This window comes from Puma concolor, chromosome B1, assembly GCF_028749965.1.
Source record: "Puma concolor isolate L17-30 chromosome B1, mPumCon1.1.hap2, whole genome shotgun sequence".
Classification (NCBI taxonomy): domain Eukaryota; kingdom Metazoa; phylum Chordata; class Mammalia; order Carnivora; family Felidae; genus Puma; species Puma concolor.
In genome coordinates, this window is record NC_141670.1 from 203,410,614 (window position 1) to 203,437,070 (window position 26,457).

General features: G+C 53.6%; 1 protein-coding gene across 12 annotated transcripts in view; it reads left to right on the top strand.

Annotated features, from left to right (window-relative positions):
* KIAA0232 (KIAA0232 ortholog) overlaps nt 1-26,457 on the top strand; it is a 98,888-nt gene that overhangs the window by 63,885 nt on the left and 8,546 nt on the right. For 6 of the 12 annotated variants that reach the window (XM_086705509.1, XM_086705503.1, XM_086705504.1 and 3 more), the window contains 7 exons: nt 573-639; nt 1,842-1,923; nt 3,956-7,250; nt 8,930-9,001; nt 13,522-13,630; nt 18,741-18,838; nt 20,808-23,326. In XM_086705509.1, coding sequence (XP_086561635.1) covers nt 573-639; nt 1,842-1,923; nt 3,956-7,250; nt 8,930-9,001; nt 13,522-13,630; nt 18,741-18,838; nt 20,808-20,987 — 3,903 coding nt within the window. In that variant the 3' untranslated portion in view covers nt 20,988-23,326. Of the gene's footprint in view, nt 1-572; nt 640-1,841; nt 1,924-3,955; nt 7,251-8,417; nt 8,906-8,929; nt 9,002-13,521; nt 13,631-18,740; nt 18,839-20,807; nt 23,327-26,457 lie in introns of those variants that run through there. The other 6 variants (XR_015250618.1, XM_086705510.1, XM_086705511.1 and 3 more) reach the window with 5 other exon arrangements.

Below are 26,457 nucleotides of genomic sequence, written 5' to 3' on the forward strand. Positions count from 1 at the left end.
TGCTCGTGACCTTTAAGAGAAGACAAAGCTCTCACACTCGCTCAGGGCCGTGGCTCTGAGTGCTTTCTTGTTGCAGTCGTCAGTGTTCACTGGAGAAAAGAACACAGTTGCCTTGTTTTCTCTAGACCATGAGCTCCCAGAGGAGCCGCACGCGATGTTTGTGACTTTTTTCCCCCTCTTTGTACTGAGTCCGGTACGAGATTTCCTCACGCAGATATCGAATATTGTTTTTGATGGTGACCGTTGGCCATACGATGAGTGTTCAGGTCCGTAGGCTGCACCGTGGGTGACATGCCATACCCCTGGGAAGACCAGCCATTCTGGGCGGTACATTCATACTTTCACATTTCATCAGCAGGTGCCGTTGAATATACTTTACTAGTAAAATATGTGTACTAAATTGGATCAGCAAACCTGTAGCTTTTCAACTCTTGTGTTGTTTACGTATCGATAACGCATTTCATTTGGAACGTGGAAGGTTTGCAAGACCTTTATGTGAAAGCAAGTGTGTGCAGACACCTGAGTTTGTATACACCTGGCAGTAAACTAATGTGTGTTTTGTTCTCGCACAGAGCTCTGGCATCGAGACTCTGGTGGAGGAGCTCTGCTCCAGACTGAAAGACCTGCAGAGCAAGCAAGGTGAGCGTAGCCCCTGGAGGGCCTGCACACAGTAGGCTGTTTGCGCCCTGCACACAGCGGGCCGTTCGCACCAGGGCCGCGGGCGCCAAGGGAGATGGTTGAGGACACCCTAGGATCGGCCAGAGACAGACAAGAAGAAGAAAGTCTTTGTGTTCAGTGTGTCTCCATGGCAGCGTCATGCTGTGTCTTCAGCTCTTAGTGGCTTCTGGGTCACCCTTAGCGGTCCCCTGTCGATAGGTCCCTGCTCTCAGCGGAGTCACTTAATCCACGGGCGCCCTCACGATGGAGGGATGTTTGGTGTCATGTTCACATCAAAACCCAGGGATCGGGATCGGGAGCGATATTTCCTCCTTCCCATCCTTGTCCCCCGTGAATATCTGCCCGTTGACATCAAGGCCTCCGAGGGTGTTGACAGTGATTATTTCAGATTTGACAGGAATTTCTGCCTTGACTCTTGGAGGTTTTTTGGAAGGGCAGTCTTTGAAGCTCGTTAAAGTCTTTTCGACTCGTGAATCCTCACGGCTTCTTGGGCCAACTTTTCTGCAAGCCCTTGGAGTGAAAGCTATGTGTTAAAGTTAAGGGTCTTTGTTTTTCTTGCCCTCTTCATGGCCATTTTGCTGCCCAGTGACCCTTGAGCCTTCCTTCTAAGGGCACAGTTTGTTTGTTTTTAACCTAAGGCAGTAGGTACCGTGAGCTAAGCTGAGAGGATAGCCCTTTGCTTCAGTTTTGTTGAAACACAGCCCTTGCTCAGAGATGTTGTAAGAGAGCTGATCGTAATGGATTTTCTTAACAGATTCGTATCGGTTGAGAGGAGTCAGTACAAAGTCCATGAGTGGGGAATTTCGCGAGAAAATAATTAAACAGATTGGAATTAAACAGATGGTCTCTCTCCTTCTGCTGTAATTAATAGGGGACGTCAGTCTGTCAGTCAGGTGCCTCTAGAGCCCTGTGTCAGTGACGAGGCGAACAGCTCTCACCCCTCAGCCCCCCATCGGTATGGTGAAGCCAGAGAATTCCCTCTGGTGCTGTGAAGAAGTAGATCTTTATTGAACAAGAAGGCAAATGGGTATAGAGTTCTTTCCAAGCCACTAAGCCTATATGATTTCCGACTAAAGTTCCTTGAGAAACTTAAAAAAAAAAAAAAAAAATCATTTGTTAACTAGATATGAGACCAATCTTTCTGAATTTTTGTTTCATAACAGAAGAGAAGATTCACAAAAAGTTAGAGGGGTCTCCCTCTCCAGAGGCAGAATTATCCCCTACAGCAAAGGATCAAGTGGAAATGTATGTAAGATTGTATTCATTAACAAAATGTGCATGGTTAAAAATCCGACTAATAACTGCTGTGTGCTTTACCGGTTTTGTTCGTTGTCTTGTATTCAGTCTCCCATTTTATAATCCAGGAAACATGTGTTGAGCACTTACTGTGTGCGTGACACTGAGGATTCAGAGGTGAATGAGACGGTCCTGTCCTTGTCATACGTACTGAATCAGGATTTGGGAACTGGGTGAGCGAATGAAACACGGTTGTTACTGACTGTGCACCCAGTGTGCTGTCACACCAGTCCCCGGAGACGGCTGTGAGAAAGCGGGCTCGCCCTTGTTCTGCACACAGGGAAAGCGGGCTTCCACGGCTGCGTACAAAGAAGTGTGGGCGAGTCATTGACCTTGTCAAGCTTGTTTCCTGAAGGTGCTCTGAGTCCTTTGTTTGTAGATGGCCGGTAAAATCAGCTGCTTTATAAGCAGAACTTGCTTATTGTACAGTTTATTTGAATCTTACCAACTTGTAGAACTTTAGGTGAAAATAGCTTTTATTGGTTGATGTGGACAGGTGCTTGCTGTCCAGTGTGGCCGCCGTAAGTCACGTGTGGCTGTTTAGCACTTGAAATGTGGCCACTTCAAATTGAGATGTGCTGTAAATATAGAACTCTCACGAGATTCCAAATTTGGTATAAAAAGGAATGTAAAATATTACATTAATATTTTCAAATATCAACTATATGTTGCAAGGATGATGTTGTGGATATATTTGGTTAAGTAAACTACATCATCGGATTCCCTTTCACCTGTGTTTTCTTGCACTTTTAATGTGACTCCTAGGAGGTTGAAAATTCTCTGTGAGGTTCACGATGTATTCCCATTAGACAGCTCTGGTAGAGACTGGAAAGGAGAATCAAACATAGGCCCTTCGAAAACATGGCCTTTTGTCACCTCACATGTGACCTTGACTGTTGCCTCCAGAGTACGGTGCCCTTGGTAGGCAACCCGACTCTAGATTCTTGCTTTGGCAGTCCGTCTTGTTCTGAGATTTGCCGGGACTACCGGCTTCTTGGCAGATTGGAAAGTCGTCTTCCTTGTTTTCAGGCCCTGTAGAAGCAGGCTCCGTGGCTCTACCTACCCTGCATTTCCAGGGGTCGCTGGCCTCCTCGGGTTTCGTGTGCACACAGGTTCCTGTGCCTCACGAGTGGTACTCCCCAGACTGCGACGTTTCTGGAACGTCAGGGCTCTGCTGTGGTCCGCTTTTCCTAATGGTTCTGGGCCGCACCAGCATCCTCTTGCCCGAACACCCGGGTACCCTTCCTCATCCGTGCCGTGTCTGACTTAATGCCGGGCATGGGTCCTGAGAAAATGTAACGGTGACAACAGTCCCATAATATTCCCGCTCCTCTCGTACATTAATTCCTTTGCTCCTCACAGCTCTGTGAGGCAGTTAAAAGTATTACGTGTGTTTCCTAGGCCGCGGAGACGTTCTGTCACATGCCTGAGGTCACACAGCTAGTCAGGGCAGCGTCAAGGTTCCCAGTCGGGGAGCGTGGCTTCAGAGCTCGTGCGCTCCGGCTTTCAAATTCCTCCCCTCCCCGTGCTCCAAAGGGCCTCGGGAGAGAAGTCCCGTGGCCGCCCTTGTACGGCTGAGAATGCGGACGGGACGGACCGCAGATAACGAGCTTCAAGTCACCAGCGTAGTAAGTCACGTGAGCGGAGACTCAGATGCAGCTATTTCTTACCAAGAGATGACTTGCTTGCCACTGCATTGTATTTGTCCTTTGTGACTTCTCAGTTAAGACCTTAAGGACGAAAACCGTCCTCTTCCCAATATTCTAAATATCCTTCGAGGGCTCGTGTCCGTGCTGAACATAAAGTTGCTCAAGACACGGGACTAAACGTAAGGCGTGTTTCTCTGTGTCGCTCGTTTTTGGCTTTAAAGTTCATGGTTCGTGGGTGACGTCAGTGGTGGCTGTTAAAACGGGAGGCGATGTCGCCTGCTGTGTCTCGTACGTCTGAGTGCCCGCCTTGAAGCCTTCCCTCTGTGTTTCAGGTACTACGAAGCGTTCCCACCGCTGTCCGAGAAGCCGGTCTGCCTGCAGGAGATCATGACCGTGTGGAACAGGTCTAAAGTCTGTTCTTACTCCAGCTCTTCGTCGTCGTCCACGGCGCCCCCCGCCAGCACAGACACGTCCTCCCCCAAAGACTGCAACAGCGAAGGTGAAGCGAGCAAGGAGAGAAGCCGCGAGGCGGGCACTGCACACGAGAGAGCCCAGAGCAAGAGCAGAAGCGGGAAGGAGGACAGGTTTGGGCACGGCGCCACGGAAGAGAAGCCCGCCCTGTACAAAAAGCAGGTCCGACACAAACCTGAGGGACGGATTCGCCCTCGCTCGTGGTCCTCCGGCTCGAGTGAAGCGGGCTCAAGTTCGAGCGGTCCTCGGGGAGAACTAAAAGCCTCCGTGAAGTGCGTGAAAGTCCGACACAAGACGCGAGAAGTTCGGAACAAGAAAGGGCGGAACGGGCCGGGCAGGCTGTCGCTGAAGCCCGGCGACAAGGCCGAGCGGGCCGTCCACGCCGCCGGCAGCAGCAGCGGCGGCAGCGGTGGTGGCGGCGGCTCCGTCAAGCCGCTGTGCCGGCGCGGGAAGAGGCCCCTGAAGGACCCGGGGAGGAGAGACCCCGGGAGCGCCGAGGGAAGAGACCTGTCCCCGGAGAGCAGAAACGACAGGGAATACAAGGAGGAGCCGCTGTGGTACACGGAGCCGATTGCCGAGTATTTCGTTCCTCTGAGCAGGAAAAGCAAGCTAGAGACCACCTACCGAAACAGACCGGATGCGAGCGACCTGCCGTCGGAGGCGGTGGACGAGTTGTCAGAGTCCGTGCACGGTCTTTGTATCAGCAACAATAATATGCATAAAACATACCTCGCAGCAGGTACTTTCATTGATGGTCATTTTGTAGAAATGCCTGCGGTCATCGATGAGGATGTTGACCTCACTGGGACCTCGTTCTGTCCTCTCCCGGAGGACAACAAATATCTGGATGGTATTCATCTGTCAGAATTAACACACTTCTATGAAGTGGACATTGATCAATCCATGTTGGATCCTGGTGCCTCAGAAACCACGCAAGGAGAAAGTCGGATTTTGAATATGATTCGACAAAAAAGCCAAGAGAAAACCGATTTTGAGGCAGAATGTTGCATAGTGTTAGATGGAATGGAGTTGCAAGGGGAACGTGCAATATGGACAGATTCTACCAGCTCCGTGGGCGCCGAGGGCTTATTCCTGCAAGACCTCGGCAATCTGGCTCAGTTCTGGGAGTGCTGTTCATCCAGCTCGGGCGATGCCGACGGGGAGAGTTTTGGGGGGGATTCTCCAATCAGACTCTCCCCGATCTTGGACAGCACGGCGCTCAATCCACATTTGCTTGCTGGCAATCAGGAGCTCTTTTCAGATATTAATGAAGGATCTGGTATAAACTCTTGTTTTTCAGTGTTTGAAGTGCAATGCAGTAATTCTGTTTTACCGTTTTCTTTTGAAACACTCAACTTGGGGAATGAAAATACAGATTCTAGTGCTAATATGCTTGGGAAAACACAGTCTAGATTGCTAATATGGACCAAAAATAGTGCCTTTGAAGAAAACGAACACTGTTCTAATCTCTCAACGAGAACTTGTAGCCCATGGTCCCATTCGGAAGAGACGCGTTCGGACAACGAGACGTTAAATATTCAGTTTGAAGAGTCCACGCAGTTTAACGCAGAAGATATGAATTATGTGGTTCCTAGAGTCTCGTCAAATTATGTAGATGAAGAACTTCTAGATTTCCTGCAAGACGAAGCTTGCCAGCAAAACAGTAGAACGTTGGGAGAGATTCCCACCTTAGTCTTCAAACAAACATCGAAGCTAGAATCTGTCTGCGGTATTCAGCTGGAACAAAAGACGGAACCCAAGACCTTGGAAACTGCGCGAGGCTGTGGCGAGAGCGGTCCACGTGGAGGCGGTTACAGCTCAGGGGTCATTAAAGACATTTGGACACAGATGGCAGACGGGGGTTCTGTCGCTACGGCGGACGTGGAGCGAACGGACGAGGAGTTGTTCCCGACGGATGTCAACAACTACTGCTGCCGCCTGGACGCCGAGGCCGAGGCGGAGACCCTCCGGGAGCCCAGCAAGGCTGTGCAGAGGTCGGAGTACCGTCTGTGGGAGGGCCAGAAGGAGAGCCCGGAGAAGAGAGCTTTCGCGTCCGGGGAGCTGTCGAAGGTGGACGGTGGCGACTACACGACACCCTCGAAACCTTGGGACGTGGCCCAGGACAAAGAGAACACCTTCATTCTCGGAGGAGTTTACGGAGAACTCAAGACCTTCAGCAGTGACGGGGAGTGGGCGGTCGTCCCGCCCGCTCCCACGAAAGGAAGCCTGCTGCAGTGCGCGGCCTCTGACGTGGTGACCATAGCAGGTACGGATGTCTTCATGACCCCGGGAAACAGTTTCGCTCCCGGTCACAGGCAGTTGTGGAAACCCTTCGTGTCGTTTGAGCAGAACGATCCGCCGAGGAGTGGGGAAAATGGATTAAATAAGGGATTTTCTTTTATCTTCCATGAAGACTTACTAGGAGCTTGTGGCAACTTGCAGGTTGAGGATCCTGGGCTTGAATATTCCTTGTCTTCCTTTGACTTAAGCAATCCGTTCTCACAAGTCCTTCACGTGGAGTGTTCATTCGAACCCGAAGGGATCGCCTCTTTCAGCCCCAGTTTTAAGCCGAAATCCATCCTGTGCTCTGATTCGGACGGCGAAGTTTTTCACCCCAGGATATGTGGCGTCGACAGAACGCAGTACAGGGCTATTCGGATCTCTCCGAGGACTCACTTCCGCCCCATTTCTGCGTCCGAGCTGTCCCCAGGAGGAGGAAGTGAGTCGGAATTTGAATCTGAGAAAGAGGAAGCAAATATTCCCCTTCCTTCTCAAGCCGATGCGTTTGAAGATCCACAGGCAGATCTCCAGCCGCTGGAAGAAGACGCGGAGAAAGAAGGCCATTACTATGGAAAATCGGAGCTCGAGTCTGGAAAATTCCTCCCCAGGTTAAAAAAGTCTGGCATGGAAAAGAGCGCTCAGACATCGCTGGATTCTCAGGAGGAATCAGCCGGGATTCTGCCGGCGGGGAAGCGGAATCGGTGTTTGGAGTGTAGCATGAATGAATCTCCGGAAATTGCTTTAGAAAGCTCAGAAGCAAATTGCAAAATAATGGCGCCATGCGAGGAAGAGATTAATAATTTTTGCAGTTGCAAAGCAGGTTGTCAGTTTCCTGCTTATGAAGATAATCCGGTTTCTTCGGGACAGCTGGGAGAGGTAGGTGTGTGCGTGTGTTGGTACGTGATGAAAGCTGTGCATTGGACTTGAGTGTGAGAACGGCCGTATCGGGCGGCGAAGGATAGGGTTCAGTTACTGGGAAATCAGCTTAGATGTCTTAAAACTTACGTTCTCATGACTTTACAGAAGGACTTAAAGTGGATTTGATGTCTATAAATTTGAGCCAGACGGGAGACGTCTTCTGCAGAGGAAAGACATTTTTAAATCACAGGATAGGAGCTTCTCGAGTGTTGTCTTGACCTGCACGTACCGTGCGTCAGGCAGAACCTCATCCTCAAGCGTTCCAGACTGGGAAGGTGATGGATCGGGAAGTGGCTCCGAACTCTGCAGAAGGCCCTTTGCCCTTTGGAAGCCGAAGCGGACGGTTTCTTTAAGTAGCGAGCGAGCAAGCGAGCGAGCCCGCCCGCCCGAGGGCCTCCGAGAGGCTGATCGGTTTGAAACTTAGTGTCACACGTAAAATAAACCACGTCTATGTCGAGTGCTCTCGCGTGGATTGTGGTACGCGTGAAAACTAGCCCACGGTCCAGATGTGGCCGAAGGGCTTCCGCAGAACCGCGATGATGTTCCTCGCTTTGTACCAAGTAACATACTCCTCGGGCTGTGTGGATTGCGTGTTGAGTCTGTCAGACGAGGTTCATTAGTAGTAGTCGTTTTGTGAATGGGAGTCACAATCCCCTTTGTTTCTGAGAAGTGGTTCGAGGTTCAATTGAGTGCGCTAGAAATCACCCTTGAGGTAATAACCTGTTTCACAACAAAGCACAGTGATCTGCCTGTTCCCCAACCGTTATTTGGCCGTGCCTGGCCTTTTTCCAGGAGCAGCTTATTAAAAAGATAGTTGGAGGTGTTTACAAGTCCTGCCGCGAGTGGCCAGAGAGCCACTAGACGTCCTACCTGGCATCTGTCCCCGTGCCCGCTCCATCCACCTCTCCTGTGTCTAAATCCTACCTGTACCCCCCTGTACCAAGAGGCTCTCCAGACCCCACCGCCTTTTGACCCGCTCCCTGATTCCTTCCCTCTCTTTCTCCACCCCCACCAGCATCGGAAGTAATTTCTCCCTTCTCTTACTTCTCATGCACCCTGTGCCTCTTTTTCTATTGCATTTTCCTTTTTTTTGTTTCTTTTTTTTAATGCTTGCTTATTTTTGAGAGAGAGACAGAGACAGAGTGTGAGCAGGGGAGGGGCAGAGCAAGAGAAGACAGAATCGGAGGCAGGCTCCAGGCTCTGGGCTGTCAGCATGGAGCCCAGCGCAGGGCTCGAACTCCCGAGCCATGAGATTGTGACCTGACCCCGAGTTGGACAGTTAACCGACTGAGCCACCCAGGCGCCCCACATTTCCCATTTTTCGTGAGTCATGTATGTACTTTTTCTTGTTAGGTTATAAGCTCCTTACGGATGTAGACTCTGCCTTCCTCCCTTGCGGGGTCAGTGCCTAGGTGGGACGTGGTTGCTCGTGATGGGAGGAAGCCCCACAGAGAGTCACTACTCTGGTTGGCTTGCCCAGAGACCTGTAGGTGTGAACTGAATCGCATTGAAACGTTGAAATCCGAGCTGCCAAGAAAGAAAACCAATAATGTCGTTAGCCTTTATCTGTCTGTTTATTGCCCCTCTTTTTATCCTCGAATTTTCCTTTATGTACTTTGTATTTCACCTGGTTCCAGATTGGGAAGAAAGAAAAAGAGGGAAGAAGCGAGATTCTACATCATACCACTGCCATATTCCTTCGTTTTCTAGTATGTTGATGGATTTATGTGTTATCAGCATTCTGGGTTGTCTTGGAAGGCCTCTAGTAAAGTCCTCAGAGGGCCTTGCGGGGTTGTCTGCTGGTCTCCCTGCAGCCGCGGCTCTCGGCCCGGCCCCTGGGCAGAGGTGTGCTAGGCTGTAGAGCGGGGTCAGAGCTCCCATCATAGATTGATCTGAGGTATGGGGAGGTTGGGAGAGGGTCTGACAGGACAGCACGGGGCCAGGCTTGGAGCAGAGTGTATACCTTTCCACCATCACACTGCCTGGTCAGTCTAGGGGAGTCCCTACGAGGGTCGTCTTCCCCCCCTTTCCCGAGAGGGGGCAGTCTGGGAGCCCCGTTGTAAAGGTCACTGTTCAAAGGCCGCCTTTTCAGAGCGGGTGGACTACTAACGTGTAGGAATTCTAGGGGTACCTGGCTTGTTCAGTGGCAGAGCATCGACTTTTGATCTCAGGGTGGTGATGGTGAGTTCAAGCCCCTTGGGTTGGGTGCAGAGTTTCCTTGGAAATGACAAAATAAAACAAAAAACTTAAAATGTAGAAATTCTAATAGCATTGGTGCCCAGGAGCGTGGATTCTTTTCAAAAGTTCAGTTCAGTCAGTTTCAGCAAACATGTTTTGAATACCTGTTACATGCTCATCGCTAAGGTAGATGTCCTGGATGAACAGGACATCATCCTTGCCCTTGAAGAATTCAGTCTTGTTACGAAGACCAGTTTGTAAGCGGATTATTTTAATTGAAATAGGCACTTTAGTCATAGGGCTCAAACTCCGAAGGTACAGGAGGGTGGATACACACAGTGAACAGGTCCCTCCCCAGCAGCCATGAGCATGTGTTCTGGTACGTCCTTCCAGGATATTTAGGCACGTAGAAGCAAATACACATTCGCATAGATTTTTTCTTTCTTTTTTTCTTTTCACAGAAATGGCATTTTATTATAATCGCCTTTCCTTTTCGGTTCCAGTGTGTGGACAGATGTGCTGTGATTTACGTAGCCGGTTCCTTATCTTTCAGGGCATTGGGGCGAATGTAATTGTAGGTCACACGGTAGGTGGTGTGGCGGAGGTGAGCACAGGATGCCGTGGGAGCCCAGAGCAGAGCCCTCCCGGCACGAGGGTCCCAGAGGCTATCTGAACACCCCTGAGTGTCCCAGGGCAGCAGGGAAAGGAGCAGGGCGCTCGGGGCAGAACGGACAGCGCAAGCAAAGGTGAAAAGGCTTGGAGTTTCTCGCGTGCGTAGAGCACCTGCCAGCAGTTAGTTCGTGGCTCCTCAAGTACAGGACGGAGGTGAGGAGCAGCGGAGCGTGCCTTGGGTGTCCGTTTGTGCCTAAGTTTGTGGTGTAAATGTTCTCCTTGTTGTTCACTCGGTCGCCAACTTGGTGCCGTGCTCTTTGCAGCGCGGAGAAACAGCAGAGGGTCGAGCCGTCTCCAGGAGTCTGTGGTCCGGCCAGGAGAGGACGCCTGGCGGTCAGAGGCTCTGATGAACGGGTTGGGGGCGGGGGGGGGGGGGGGGGGGGGGGGCGGCGTCCTTGGCCCTTGGGGCATGGCACCCGGCCCACCTGTGCCACTGACCCCAGGGTCCGGGACGGAGCCCGAGTGGTTCCTGCTGACTGCCACTTGCCGTCAGTAACGGGGAACCCGTTCTCTGTGCACGCTCCGCGTCCCTCCGCGTCCCTCCGTTTACATTCGCTTTCCTTTCCTCTCGTGACCCGGACACCTGAGGGCTGACTGTGGCTGGGGGGCCACAGTACTCTTCCCGGAGTAGCCTCAGGACCACCAGTCACCTTTGTTCTCCCGGGCCCAGGAGCTCAGTGAGAGTTCTGGGTGGGGCCTCTACCCAGCTTCTGGCTCCTAAAGAGTGGAATTTGAGTGTCCCATCTGGTGCCAGAAACGTTTCTGGTCAGGCTTTTTGGCCCAAGTACATGTCTTCTCTGTTGTTGCACTGTTTCCTTCATTCATTGAATATTTCTCGGGAGCCCACTCTGTCCAGGCGCCGGGCTGGGTGCTGGGGACACGCACGGAGCCCTGCCCTTGCCGGTGACATTCACCGACAGCATGTGACTGATTATAGTGTTCGCTGGTGTGCCTGCGCCAGGGAGAGGGCACGTCGGGGTGCCTGGAGGACTTGCCAAGAAGTAGGTGCTCGGGGCCGGCTCTCAGCCAAGGTGTGATTTGAAGACAGGCTTGCAGATGAGAAGCCGTCTGGGGGAGAGGCAGAGCGGAGCTACGGCAGAGGCGCCCGGCCCGTCCCAGCTGTGTTCTCGCCTGCTTTCCCTTCGTCCGTTCTCCGCCAACCAGAAGTTGAATCCGTGCATACAGTGGACGTTATTTATGCAGAGCATGGTCATCTTTGCTGACCAACCCAGAAGCTGTAGATAGCGGAGTGGAAAGAGGTCGTAAGATAGTACAGGTTCATCGGATGTGTGTTCGGTGTAGCATGGAACGGCACAAAGGAGCCTGTGCCTTTGATTGACATTCAGGGGAGGAGGCAGAAAACATCCTAAAAGCATAGCAGAAACTGGGGTGACTTTAACAGTGGTTTCAGCCTGGGGGGGGGCGGCGTGAGGAGGCAGAGGATGGCACACCAGATGATCAGGGACCTGCATGCAGGTGGCGCCTTTTCTTCAGGCCAGCAGGCATCGAGTGTCTGCTTTGAGTGTGCCTTGTGCCCGGAGGTGCACAGATCCGTGAGACATGGGCCCTGCCCGTAAGAAGCTCACTGCCTGTCCTGCTCCAGTCTAGTCCAGCCTCCTCTCCATTCATGCCGGCCCCTCCGGCTTGCTCTCCAGCTGCCTCCCACCGTCCGCGATGAGTTCTTTCTCCTTTTCTTAACCTGGCCCCCACCCCCGCGGTCTCGAGACAGGGTTTCACGGTGAGCCATACAGCTGCCCTTGCGCGAGTCAACACCGATCCCTCCACCGCTGCCTGGGACATTTTCTTTTGCAGGTAGGAACTTGTTGCCTCCAAATCCGTCTGCTTTCAGTGGTGCTCTGGGGGTGAGGGCGACTGTGTTGCTCCCAGGTAGCACTGAGCTGCCATCTGGCATAGAGTAGGTGTGCCTTGGAGCGAAGGCAAGACCCTTCCAGAAAGATCTTAGGGTTCTGTGAATTAATGTGCTGGATACAGTTAATTATCTTGAACGCTGTAGACCTTGGCTATTGCTGGCTTCATGTGCGTGAGGCTACCCCTGTGAGTTCTGCCTAGTAAGTAGTCGTACTGACCGCTAGCGTTGGAGTAAGCTGGGGGAGAACTTAGTGAAGGTTCGCTGGCCTCGCTGGGTTCTTCAGTTTCTCATTTAAGAGTGTTTCGCGAGGTTAAGCGAAAAATGAGACTTGGCGGTGTTTCCCGTTAGGTAAATAATAAAAAATCCATTATTGAATCAAAAAGTCTTAGACCCATAAAACAACTTATATGTAAGAGAGTAACAGAATCCTGTCAGGATTGATGGTCATTGGTTGCTAAAATAGCTCAGGTTTCAACCTTGAACACATAACAATAACAAAACATTCTCTAAAACAGTAAAGACGCGTGCAATATTCACAGTCCTTTATTTGGATTTAGTTTCACCGTCCTCTGGTCTCAGCAAAGCAGATGCTTTAGTTACAAAGACATTTAGGTTGGTAACTCTGCCTGTACCGTTTCTGTCCTGCATCGTCTTCAACTCCCTCCTGCCCGCGCGCGTGAAGAAGAGGGTCCTCCCTTTTCTCCAGAGCACTGCACACCAGTGGAGACTTGGGACCGCCCTGTTACTTCTCTGCATTTCCAAAATACAGAAATTTGCCTTACCTGGGGATATAAGTTTATGGGGAATATTCTGCCTCGTAAGAGTTTTTGTTGTGTCTCTAAAAAGATTTTCATTCCACTTCCAATATAAATGCTTCTTAAGAAAAACTTCTTTTATGTGCTACGAACACTTTGGCTTTTCAAATTCACCTTGTTGGGGCGCTTGGGTTCAAGACCCACAATGGTTGTAGAGATTACTTAAAAATAGAATCTTTAAAATAAATAAATTCACCTTGTCTAGAATAGTATTAAAAACACAAAAACAAATGTTAGTTTGGGGTGTCTGGGTGGCTCAAGTCAGTTAAGCGTCCAACTCTTGATCTCAGCTCAGGTCTCGATCTCAGGGTCGTGAGTTCAGGCTCCACATTGTGCTCTGTGCTGGGCATGAAGCCTACTTGAATTTTTTTTTTTTTTTTTTTAACATTTATTTATTTTTGAGAGAGAGACAGAGACAGAGCATGAACGGGGGAGGGTCAGAGAGAGGGAGACACAGAATCTGAAACAGGCTCTGGGCTCTGAGCTGTCAGCACAGAGCCCGACGCGGGGCTCGAACTCACGGACCGCAAGATCATGACCTGAGCTGAAGTCAGACACATGAAGCCTACTTCAAAAAAAAAATAGTCATCTTTTAAAAATCCTGGATTTATAGTTCATAGTTAATAATGCTTGAATTTTCTCTTTTATCCTGAAAGCTTGTAAACTTTTTTCTGTGTTCGTTTAACCTCAACAGTTTCCTGTATTGAACACTGATGTTCAAGGAATGAATAGAAGTCAAGAAAAACAGACTTGGTGGGAAAAAGCCTTGTACTCTCCTCTTTTTCCTGCGTCAGAGTGTGAAGGTAGGTCATTGATTCTTTCGTTCAGATTTCTAATTCGTTACGAGCAATTCTTCCACTATGAGTATCAGTCCAGAAAACATTTACCAAGAGGCTTTCGTGTAGCCAGCATTTGTGAGACACTGGAGACACAGAGATGAGAACTACAGCCTGCCCTTAGCCTGATGTGGGGAAAGGCATTCGGATACCTAAAAGCAGGACCGACCTTTGACCGCATCTGGGCAGGATCCCAGTGAATCGTGGGGCAGAAATCATCAGCTATGGGGGGATCTTCAGGAAGACGCCCAGATGGGGAAGCCGGGCAAGGGCAGAGCCCGTGAAAGAGAACCGCCTATGCTGGGGCAAGAGGATCTCTGGCAGGTGGAGGGAACAGGGACCCATCGGGCCCAGCTGGGTTGTAAGCTGAGGCTGGAGAGGCAGACAGGGAAGGAGCCCATCGGGAGGTTTGGGAGCTCTGCCGAATTAGGTCAGGTTTAACCTGCAGGAAGGGAAGGTTGTTTAAAAGATTGCGAATTGGAGGGTATCTCGGCAGAGGTGTGTTTTATTATTTAAAAAAATTTTTTTTTGATTTATTAATTTTGAGAGAGTGGGGGAGGGACGCAGAGAAAGAGAGACCCAAGCAGGCTCCACACCGTCAGCACGGAGCCCGATGCGCGGCGTGAACTCACGAAACTGTGAGATCATGGCCTGAGCCGAAACCGAGAGTCTGCCACTTAACCGAGTGAGTCACCCAGGTGCCCCCAGGTGTGTGTTTTAAAACAATTCTATCAGCAGAGGGGCGCCTGGGTGGCGCAGTCGGTTAAGCGTCCGACTTCAGCCAGGTCACGATCTCGCGGTCCGTGAGTTCGAGCCCCGCGTCGGGCTCTGGGCTGATGGCTCGGAGCCTGGAGCCTGTTTCCGATTCTGTGTCTCCCTCTCTCTCTGCCCCTCCCCCGTTCATGCTCTGTCTCTCTCTGTCCCAAAAAATAAATAAACGTTGAAAAAAAAAATATTAAAAAAAAAAATAAAACAATTCTATCAGCAGAGCGGAGAGGGAATTGAGGAGCAGTTGAAAAGCCGAAGGTACCGACTGGGGCTCTAGGCTCCTGCAGGGGTCTGCGAGTGACAGGGTCAGTGCCTGGCCTCAGGCGCTGCTGGGGGAGTAGATGGGGGAGTGGCAAGGAGAGGTTTCGGAGAGGAGGCCGGGGCTCGGTGAAGTGAGTCTGTGAGGGCTGAGCAGCAGGGTGGGGCTGGAGGGGGCTGGCAGTGGGGGACATTGGGGCAGCAGCACATTTGGTCTGTGGGCTTCTCGGGTGAGCATGCCCAGAAGCTATAGAAAGTCCTGACCTGAAGTCCGGGGCGAGGTGAGGACTGTGAAGGCCGTGGGCTCGCTCCAGGGGGTGGGCGAGGCAGACTCTGGGCTCCTGTCTCGGGGGCTCCTGTCGGCTGCAGCGTCTGGTCTCCCCTGTTAGAGCTGGAAGGAGCACGTAAACCGTCCGTTAGCATTTATACGTCTGCAGGTCTGTCACGTCTCCAGTTGTTTTGTAACGAACGTGGAGCCAGTGACACCCCTCACTGGCCACCAGGCCTCGCGCACTCCGGCGCTCAGAACGCCTGCGCTGGCCTCCCTTTGCAGCTCGGCCTCTCCGCCCGGGCGGGAGGCGGGGTGGTTGCTTCTCTCTATTCTGTGAGCCTCAAATCGCCTCCCCCAAAACTCGCCTTCCTCCTTCCCAGAGGCTCGCTGGGTCCCAAAGTGTAGGGCGAGGGCCTCAGTTTTAGCATCTTTGTTTACCTAACCGCATTTATTAAAGGCCTGTTGCCTTAGCATTAGCTAATATCTAGGTCCCCTTTTATTATTTACCAGGTGCTCTCAATCTTTTCTTATACGTAGGCCCCACAATAGCCTTGTGAGATGTCAGCCGAAGTTTTCAGATGAGGAAGCTCTAAGATTCAGGTTTGGTACTTTGTCCGAATCATGCATATTAGCCATCGAGCTCAGGCTTGCGTCCAGGCTGTCTTCCTGTGGTCCAGAAGCTTCGTTCTCTGTAGTAGCTGTCTGTACTCGGTGCCCAGGGGGGCGCCAGGGTGATGGGAGCACAAATCTGGCCTTGGCGTATGTCCATCGTGCTGCACCGGGTGAGTGTTAAGTCAGAGATGAGTTAACAGGAATACAGGTAAGGGAGGCTGAGTGCCCAGAGTAGGGCAGTGAGAGGACCACCCAGAAAGTGCCAGAGGGAGAGAGGGATGTGGCAGCAGGCAGGGCCAGGGGTCTAGGAAGACCAATCCCTCTGGGAGGTTAGGGTGATTTTTCAGACACCGAGTTCGTGCTTTTGTTAGTGTGTCAAGGGCCGTCTGCACAGCCTTAGTCTAGTTTCATGTGCTGGTAGGGAGTCTGTCCCGACTCTCAGCTGTGGGTCCTTGGTGACCAGTACAGTCCCAGGTAGGTGCCATAAGGGATGGTCAGTGTGTGATGCTTTTTTAATTGTGAGGTGGCAAATACAGAAATTCTCAGTGGATGAGTAACGTTCACCAGGCTTTTGAACGACCTTCCACTCACAACTGCATTAAATCCCTGCACAGTTGCCTTGTGCTGATGGTGGCGCCACAGCCGCCTTCTGTCGGCCTGTGGGGGTGGGGGTGGGGGCGGGGGCGGGCGGTCTCGGGAGCCGGTCAGCCAGGAAACCAGGCAGCCTCCGCCTTCCTCTCTGCCCCTGAAGCTTCCAGCGTGGCCGATGATTGATAATGAGCGTGTGCTGCTCTAAGGGGCTGATCTGGAAGCTTTCGGCCTCGATGGGAAGGAGCGTGGGCCGTGCCCTTCGACAGTAGGGCAGCACCAGGTGCCCTGCGGCGGGGGCGCCCGTCTGGCCTGGAGGCCCACGCCCCGCACCCTGCCTCCTGCCGGCCTTGCCGTGCGTTCACACGCGCGACCACGCGGCAAGCATGTCTTACGCGCCCTCGTGCCGGGCACTGGGAACGCAGAGGCAGACGGCCCTCCTTCCTGCTCTCCTGATTGCGGGGATGTCTGTGCAGAGACCGGAGAGGGCAGGGACACGAGCCGTGTGACAGCTGGGGCTACCTGCAGGGAGAGGTGCCCCGTGAGAAGCCCTGGCTGGTGCGGGAGCTGGATGCATTCGGCATAGCCTGGGGGGCCCGGCCAAGGGGGAACCGTGTGAGAGTGCGGTGGGGGACGGGGTCGGCCAGAAGCAAGGAGCCGGAGCACCAGGGCCCTGCACACTCTGTCCTGACAGATCTTCCCGGATGGGGGTCTCTAGAGCTCTCCCGCACTGGAGTTGAGATGTTTGGAAGGCTCATTGTAAGTGTGGGTATTATTTAGTCTTAACAGAGAAGGCCGTGCGGGGACTCCGTGGAGATAAAACGGGCTCGGGAGACAAAACGGAGCAGGACTCCAGTGCTTCCATTGCCAGACCTTTGGGCCGTGACCAGGCCTTCTGTGTCTCCATCGTTTGTAAAAGGAGGCTGCAGATCGTGCCTCCCCGAGGGGATACTTACAAGGAGTGGTGCGCATGGCGTGGGACTGGTGCGTGGTCCTGGCCTAGAACGTGGGGACCGTCCACGTGAGGATTGTGAGGAACGTCGTCCGCGCTCAGCACAGACTCCTTTTGGACGTACAGAATTCCTAAAGCAGGACAGGAAGGATCGCGGCGGGGTTGGATGCAGCTGTCTGGGCACGTCTTCTAGTCCAGGAACTAGTCACCTTCCCTGATACACTGGCTCACCTGGTTCACGTGGTAACGAACTGGGTGGAGCGTGGGGACTGCGAGAACTTGGTCCGGTGACTGCCCAGAAGGGATGAATAAGCCCGGGTCTGGGTTCATAGCAGCGGTAGAAGGTGTCACTGAGTGCCGGTGCCACATTTGGGGCTGCACACGCGTCGTCTCTTTACCTCGCACAGGACTGCGTGAGGGCGAGGGGGGACCCCGTGTCAGAGATGCGGGAGCTGGGGCTCAAAAGAGGGACAGTGATCTGCCGTGTTACATCATAGGTGTGTGGCAGAACGGGGGATCTGCTGTGACGTCCGTCTAGTCCCAGAGCCCGAGCTGGTAACTTCGAGGTCCTGAGACAGCAGAGAGAGCTAGAGGTCATGGGGAGCATGGTGCGGCCGGTGCGGCCTCGGTGAAAGGCCGTCCCTTGGGCACAGCAGTCCTGGAGCGCTGACCCTGTCGTCCCTGGTCTCACGCACGGGGAGTGCGCCATGCCTTTGAACGCCCCGTAGCTGGACCGCAGGCGGCGGGAAACGGATGCTCGGTTGGGGGCATTAGGGGACTTGGACACAGGGATTCAAAGCCAGGGTCTGTGTCAGGCCGGCACTGTGTCTGTGCAGGGGTGCGGGGGCTGGTCTAGACAAAGACAGGAGGGCGTCAGAACCACCTGGGGGGCTTGTCGCAGCTGCTGCCTGGACCCTGGCCCAGTGCGCGGCTCAGTCGGGGTTTCACGTGGGGCCTGGGCAGACTCTGCTTAAAGCTCCAGCGTTGAGAAGCTTTGCGCTCGACGATTGCTGATTCCTTCTAATCGTAGCCTCCAGATCCATCCCCTTCTGGGGGCCACGTACCTACCCAAACCACTAGCCGCTTTTCCCTTCCCTGTTGTCCAGATACCGTAACGGCGCCCTTCAGCGTGGTGTGGACTTGGGGGGAGCGAACAAGGCTGCTGCTCTCTCTCTCGTCACTTCCTCCTGTCTGCTTGTTTGTCATGTGACCACGCACGGTATGTCGTCGGTCTCCCTTCCCGCTCCATACGCTCTTGAGAGCTTAGCCTTGTTGGTCTTCGTCCTGTGTTCCCAGGGCCTGTCACATTACAGGTGCGAGTATTTGCTGAACGGGTGTCTCACGGTGGGATGACAGGCGTGTGTGTTATGCCAGCCTATTTTTCAAACACTCGATAAACGGTTTATCAGAATTTTTAAATGGGCGTAGCAGTTTGCTCGTGCACACCTGGCTGGCCAGTGGTGACCGTGTCTGCTCTTAGTGACTAGTCCAACTCGCCGAAGGGCTGGTAGACCTAACTGATCTGACTTGTCAGCAAAAAATGACACAGGAATGTATGTTTCATAACCATGTCTTAATGAAATTTCCCCCCCCTCCCTCTTTTCCCTTCTCCATTCAAAATGATTAAGAATGTTATACAAATGCCAAGGGAGAGAATGGTATAGAAGAGTGTCCAGATGGTAAAGACATGCCCAGTAACGAAGAGCGTCCATTAGATTTTAATAGGGTAAGTGGACTGTCCTCCTTACTAACTTACTAACGGCCACACACACCCCCCACCCCACCCCCATCTCTGCCACTCAGGCTACAGCCTGAGAGCCCTGGGAGCTCCCGCCCGCCCGCCCACTGTCCCGGGTCACCCAGCTCTGTGGGTGTGACCTTCCTCCTCCCTGTGGCCCTCAGCCCACGTCTGCATCGCCTCCCTCCTCGTCTGCTTACCTCCAAGGCTTCCCACAGCCCCTCCTTCGATCCCCCAGCCTGTCCTTCCCAGCGCCGCCCCGGGCATTTCTGCCCACCAGTTGGTGGACCTGTCGCTCCCCAACGAGCCCTTGGGTGGGCACCACCACAGAGCCCTCGAGCTGGGCTCCGTGGCCGGACTCCACCTTCCTGTCCCCTCCACACGCCCAGTGCGGCGCTCTGGTCTCAGCCCCGGCACCGGGCCGCGTCGGGTTTCTACGAGCTCCCGGCAGGCAGGCCGATGAACCGAAGGAAACGTGTCTGTCTTCTCCGTGTCAGCTCAGGTCCTGCGAGGACTTTCCCCCAAATCACCCACAGGCCTGTGGGCCTCCCCCCACCAGTCTGTCCCACCTCAGCGAATGGTGCCCTGCCGCACCCAAGCTCAGCCGCCGCTGTCCGGCCTCTGTCACCTGCACACGCCGTCCCGCCCCACCCGTCAGCTGTTGCACCTCTTTCCGCCTCGTCACCCGTGCCCCGTCTGGGTCGGGTGTCCCCTCGCTGGCCCTCGCGATGCCTGACCGGTGCCGCCACTGTGCTGTTCCGCACAGACCGGGGACCGCGTGTCTGGCCGCAAGTGCAGACCTGAGCCGTAGCCTCTGCTGGGACTCTGCGACTCACGCTCCTAACCACGGTGGCCTCTTGTCACTGCGCTCTGCCCTCGCGTGCCTCTGGCCTCGCACCCTCCCTTCTCCCTCCTTCCACGCAGCTGTCTTTCTGCTTCCGCCTCAGGGGCCCAACCAGGGGTGGCGCTGCCCAACTGGAAATGGGGGTGTCATAAGTATGACCGGGGGGCTGCTAGTTCCCGTGGCCGGGGGGAGGGGGTGCCGCTGGTTGCCGTGACGGGGCGAGCTGGTTGCTATGGGGGTGGGGATGTTGCTAATTAAGGTGACCTGGGGGGGGGAGGGGAGGGGGGGAAGCGGCCGGTGGGGGGTGGCACGTTGCCGGCTACTGTGGGGGGAGGGAAGGAGGCCTTGGTAGTCGCCTCGGGGGTCGGGGACCATCGCTAGTTGCTGTGGAGGGAGGGTGCTGTTGCTGATCACTCTGCCTGAGTTGGGGGTGGGCACTGGTCGTTCCTGTGACTAGGGAAGGGCTGCCATTTGCATTTAGTGTCCTGGGGGACAGAGGTGCTGACCACCTGGTGTGTGGGGGGGTGGGGGGACTGTCCCACACGACAGGGGGTTTGTAGGACTCCGTGTCTGAGGCCAGGCTCCCGGACAACCTCTCGCTCTTACTCCTACGGGGCTCACTTTTCCACCTCAGCTGAGGACTCTTTGGAAGAGCTCTTTCCCTGCCCACCTGTCTGGAGTGTCTGTGTGTGTCCTTTCTCCCCTTCCCCGTTGGCCACGTCGCCTGGTTTGTACCGCAGCGTGTGGTTACGTTGGTTGGTCTGCTTGCTGGCGGCTCTCCCCACGTGGCAGGGAGACACGGCAGGGCGGGGGTCCCCGCGCCCAGCCTCGTCCCCACCCGTGGTCGGCACTTAGACTGCTGTTTTCTGGGCAGCCCTGACATACAGAACGCTTTGTCCCAGGGACCGAACATACCGAGTTAGGGTTCTGGACGCCTTACAGATCAGGAAGGAGAGGTGGTTTTGCTTTGAAGCAGCGAAACTTCATGGTGTGTAACTCTCCCCGAGAAAACCATGGACTTGTTACTTGATCTCTGTGTCAAGAGTATTTCGCGTAGCCCTTGTGAAAAAAAACCTGGCTTTTGATCTGTTGAAACTGTTCCTTTCATCCCAGGTGTCTTCTGTTTATGAAGCAAGGTGTGCAGGAGAGAGAAATGCCGGAGCAAAACCCAACGGCTTCCACAGAAAGATCTCCTCCAGCGCCAGCTCTGGCTCGGAAGGCTCCGGCTCGGACGGTGGGGGCGAGTGGGCGGACCCTGGCGAAGAGGAGCTCTTTTCTCGAACTCATCTCTAAACCTGCAGCGTAGTGCAAATTAATTCTTGAAAACGATCTGTGATGGCAAATTACCCTTTTGTGAGGCCTGTTAATCTAAAACAACAACTTAGGGTTCTTCTTCAATTAACTGATTCAGATCAGTAATTATCTTTCTCTTCTTGCTTATTTTAGAGTTGAGGACAGCTATCCTGTTGAACTTTTTTTTTTTTTTTTTCCTCCAAGCTGTTAAATTCTTGGCTATTTGAAATAGACTAGATTGTGTTGTCAAATCCAGAATGGGTGTGCATGTGCTTGTCTAGGAGTAGCCCTGCGTTCCGCATCTTGACTGCAGCTACTGTCCTGCTGGCTGCAGCCCGGTCACTGTTACCCTAGCACCGCGGTGTCCGCAACCACTTCCGCTCTCCAGAGACTTGAGCTTTGGGACCTTTAGGCTTTGTTCTCTAAGAACTGGGACATAGACACCTACCCCTGCAATGGATCGGTGCCTTCCTGAAGGCAGGAGGGAAGCATGAGTGACTCATCCACGGTCTTCATTCAGTCAGATCTCATGTACCTTTGAAGTAGGAACCGCAAGGGTGTGCTTTTAGAGACTTACACGATACTGTGTTTTCTATCTTAGGATTTTCCTCCTCAAGTATCATGGAAGATACTATGGTGTGTGATTTCTTGCTAGCTGAAGGAGCCAAGGCTTTGGGGTGTCGGGTGGCGTACGAGGCCCAGCGGGGTAGAGAGCGTACCCCCAGCCCGTTCTTAGGTTGCAGTTACGTTTATGCCAAAACACCCCTTCCGGGTTGTTTGTGGTTTGGATCTTAGTTGCAAATTATGGTTTGCTGGTGACCTCCATTGACTCGAAGCCTCCAGAACGCTAAATGATAAACGTCTGACGTGCAGTAAAGGCCACCTCGTCACCCCGAAGAAACCTCGGCTGCTGCAGCTAGCTCCTGTTGTGGCTGTGATTTTAGTAGAGCTTAGATCTCATTTTGTGTTTGAGAGAATGTTCTGGGCAAGTTCTGTGTGGTGGGTTGGGGGCGGGGGGAGTAACAGTTTCTCCCATACCTGTGCGATTGCTTCATGGGACTCGCTTTCCGCTCTCGTGGGGACCCAGGGGTCAGTCCGTCTCACACCAGTCCCGTCCACTCCTGATGGCCACTTCCTCGCGCTTTCATGCCGCCGGGCAGCAGGTGAAGCTGGGAGGGGCGGTGTTTGTAAAACCAGATTGTGTTTCCTTTTAAACTAACTCCTTACGAAAAAGACAAAACAAAACAACCTAATTTGTAGCATCAGTTTGGCACGTCTGTATCGTCAGGAATGGCAGAAAAGCGTGACACAGACGAGACCGCGTCACCACTGCCCTTGGCGGGCAGCACACGCGTGCGGTGACCGGCTGGGGGCGAAGTGGCCGAGGAATCCCTGATGTGCTTCGAGCACTGGGTGGTGTTGCCCTTCTCGTCGTTGATGACACGGGCGAGCGACCCCGAGGCTCTGGGGTCGTCCCGGTTGTGTGTGTCCTCGCTGTGAGAGACCTGATGGACGGTTGGCTCGGATCTCGCCACACGGCAGGGTTTGTTTTTATACAGCACATCTTTTGACACTTTAAAGTGGGTGTGTGTGCGTGTGTGTGCGTGTGCGCGCGCGTGTGTAAGGTTTACGTTGCTGTTATTTATTTACAGACTTTATAAGGTTTTATGTATTTTTCTTTCTTCCGGAGCTTCCTAAAAAGTGATTAGCATCTGCACTGAAATACAATTTAACAGCAAAGGCAAAAAAGAATTGGAAGTTGTAAATTCCTAAAATCACCACGGTGACGATCATTCTAGAAATCGTTGCTTAATGTAGCAGAGACCAAATAAATATATTTCAGACACAACCTTTAGCTCAGTTGATTTTGGACAGCTGCTTTTTATCAAGACAGGGCTCCAGGTGGCAAAGGTGCCGACTTCCCTTCGCACCGGTAGGAAGACCCTGCATCTTCCACGGGGGTGGGGGGGGTGGGGGGGGGCGGGGGGGGGATGGGGTTGGATTATAAATGGGCAGGGGGATTAACAGATTATGTATTTATTTGTTTTCATAGCTAAGTGGCTGAAGCCTGGAGGCTTTCAGCAGCAGAGTTGAAAGTGTGGTTTTTAGTTTTGTGAATGGATGATCACAAAGAAAAAGCATTTTTTAAAAAGTTGGCGAAACGCTGAAACGCACTGTGGTATGAAGCGCATTGCGTACCCGTAGCACTGAAGAACCCGTCTTCCATTCCTGGGCTGAGATTGTTTCCCCGTGGTTGTATTGTTCTGATTTCACGTACACCAGAGTAACTGATTTTTTGTTTTCTTGTGGAGTTAACACCAAATAAAAAATTTGAAAAACGGTTGGCTGTCTTCGTTTATCACAGCAAAGGCTCTTTTCTGAAGAGCCGCGGCCTGTCTCAGCTCCGTGCGGCGGGAGGTGGGAGGTGGCCGGTTCACCTCGTTCAGAAGAAGCTGATTTAGCTCTTACGGGCCTCGCTCAAAGTGTTGGCCTGCTGCTTTGCTGCAGAGGGAGGGGGGTGGTCTGCTGAGAAATGGGGCCATCCCTCCTCCCTCCCCCCCAACTACTACCTGAATCTTGCACAGAACACGGATTTCTGTCTGTAGCTGTAGACAAAGCTTCGTCTTTTTGTTCCGGGGGGAGGGGGCGGGACGGGGAGTGCATATAAACATCGGTGTTTACCGTAGAAAAAGAAATCGGTGTATTTTTAAAAGTATAAGGGAAAACTCTACTTCCATCGCCGTGAGATGGTCGCTGCTAACATTTCTGCAAAAATACTTTTCTCGACGGCTGAATGTACATTTGAACATACGGAGAGAAGCTTCTAGCACAAGGTGGAACTACACTGCCCCGTGACGTGGGAAATAGGTGTTTACTCAGATGTCTTCGTGGCAGGAGTTGTAGACCTGTTTCCCTTTTTATATTCCAGTCTGTAGATACGACACTTTCCTCATTGCTCAACATTTAAGAACGTTCCTTTTATGTGTATTCCGTGTCCTGCATAGCACTTCTGCGGACACCTTCAAACCCGTGTGCCCTTGTACGCTCACTCCTGAAGGGAGACCCCCAGCCTGTGCAGCACCTGTGCCTGTCACAGCGTCCCCCGCCCCGTGTCCGTCCTGTTTCTCTCCACCTGTCAGCGGACACTCAGCTCGGGTTATTTGAGGCCAGTGCCTTTTCAGGTTGGCATTGTCTTTAATCTGGGGTGGAGGAGAATCATTTAAATTTTGTTTTATCCATTTTTTTATGGTTTCTGGGATGTGTAGGCATGTTGTTTAAATGCTTTCTTCACCTTTAAAAGAGTATAAAAATACGCTTCTGTGTTTTTCTAAAACCCATATACTTTATGTAGAATCGATTTTTTTTTTTTTTTTTCCCCTTAAGTAAGCTTCATGCCCCGTGGTGGGGCTTGAACTCACGACCTGGACGGAGATCAAGAGTCGTGTGCTCTACCGACTGGCCCAGCCAGGCGCCCCTGTAGAGTTGATCCTTGAAGCGTGTGCATTTTATACCAGGAGCGAGGCTTAAGGATTCAGCCTCATTTTTTACCAGCTGGTTGGACGGCTGCCCCAACTCCTTTTGTTATAAAGCCCCTATCCCGTGCCCCCCCCCGCCTTGCGCCCCATATCTGAAGTGACCCCTGGATAAGGGCCCTCTTAATGTGGAAACCTAGGTCCAACTGCTGGCTGTGTGACATTGGGTAAACTGATGCAAGTCAAATGCTTACAAAAGGGTCTCTGGCCTAGTAAGCACTCTCAGTGTTAGCTTCGGACTGACCGGTTGCTGGGATTCAGGAGACCTCCAGGATCTACCTCTTTATTTATTTATTTTTAAGTTTTTAAAATTTATTTTGAGAGGGAAAGTGAGCAGGGGGAGGGGCAGAGAGGGAGAGAGAGAATCCCAAGCAGGCTCCGCACCGTCAGCGTGAAGCCCGACGCGGAACTCAAACTCCCAAACCGTGAGATTGCGACCTGAGCCGAAACCAGGAGTCAGGCGCTTAACCGACTGAGCCCCCCCAGGCGCCCTCAGGATCTGTCTACCTTAATCATGACTGCAGGGGTGTGACCTGAGCCCGCACCGGTAGAGCAGCAGTGCCCACTCGGGTGGGGAGGTGGCGCGGAGAGCGAGCTCCCCGGAAGTGCCCGAGGCAGGACTGGAGGATGTTAGCGCAGCAGGGAGGTCCCCTGTGCAGGTGCGCGGATCGTCCCCGGAAGCTGCGCCCCGTGGCCCGCGTACTTGCTTCCCGGGTGCCCGCACCTGCCAGCAGGGGGTGGGGGTGCCGGGCTGGGCCTCTGCTCCTCGCGTGACCACCCGGAGCTTGGGCTCTGTCCCCGGGACTGTGACATCACAGCCAAGTGCTGCTCACACCCAGGGCGTAAAGCCCTCTCTCAAATTACGCCAGGCGTTCAGCCGCTGCTCTTGTGACTGATGCTGCTGCTCCTGTCACCGCAGACGCCACCCCCGGCAGACTCCGGGCACGTGGGTAAGTGGCCGTGCAGCGCCCGGTGGCCTGTGTCTGCCCAGCAGTCCAGGAACGGAAAGAAGGGCCCAGCCGGCGGGTGGATGGCATCACGGGCGGGCTCTGTTGCGGGCACGGAGGCCAGGAAGGGAGCTGCCGCGTCACAGCCGCCCCCAGCTTCCCGCCACCGGCCTTGCGTCACTGGTGTGGGAGAGACGCGGTCAGGAGCGGTCGCCCCACCCGACTGAACGAGCGGTGACTGGTGGGGATGCCACCGCCTCACACCGGGACAGTGTCCGCCTGCCTGTGGCCTTCTTCCAGGTGTCCTGCCCTGTTAACCCCGCGAGGTGGGTGCGTTTGCCCCGTTTTACAGGCGGCAAAACCGAGGCACTCGCTAAGGTCTGGCACCCGCTGAAAGGTGGAGCCAAGATTCGAACTGCGTGTAAGTGGCGACCGTAACCGTGCATCCCGTGGAGTCGGTTGTAAAGAGGAACTGGCACAGCCGGGCAGCGAGGACACAGTCTGCGAGGTGCGGTCCTGGAGCGGCCGCCCAGGAGGCTGTCGCACCCCCGTCGGTACCTCTCGGAAGGAGCTCCCATCCCCAGGCGGCCCCTTCCTTCCCCTGCTGCATCGATGGCGGGGGGAGCAAAGCCCCGGCCTCAGGGGTGAGGTCCCACTGTCCCCCCTGCTCCGGGTGGTGTCCGGGCTGGGGGGCCCGTCAGAGCGGAGTCTGGGGTGAGGGGGCAGGCACGTGGGCGGTTGCAGCTGAGACGCGGGGCCACTTCATGGCACGGTCCGGGGAGTTCCATCTCCGCAGGCTTCTGTCCAGCTCCACACACCCCTGTGTCGTGGGCCAGTCAGCCCCACTTCCCCCCGCCGACCCCCGGGCTCCTGCTCTGATCCGACCACTGCCTCAGCCAGAGCACGTCCCCGGCGTCCGGGCCCTTCCCAGCCATTCAGGCCCGTCCTGTGCCGAGCTCGCAGTCTGCCGCAGGGTCTGGGGCCCGGGGC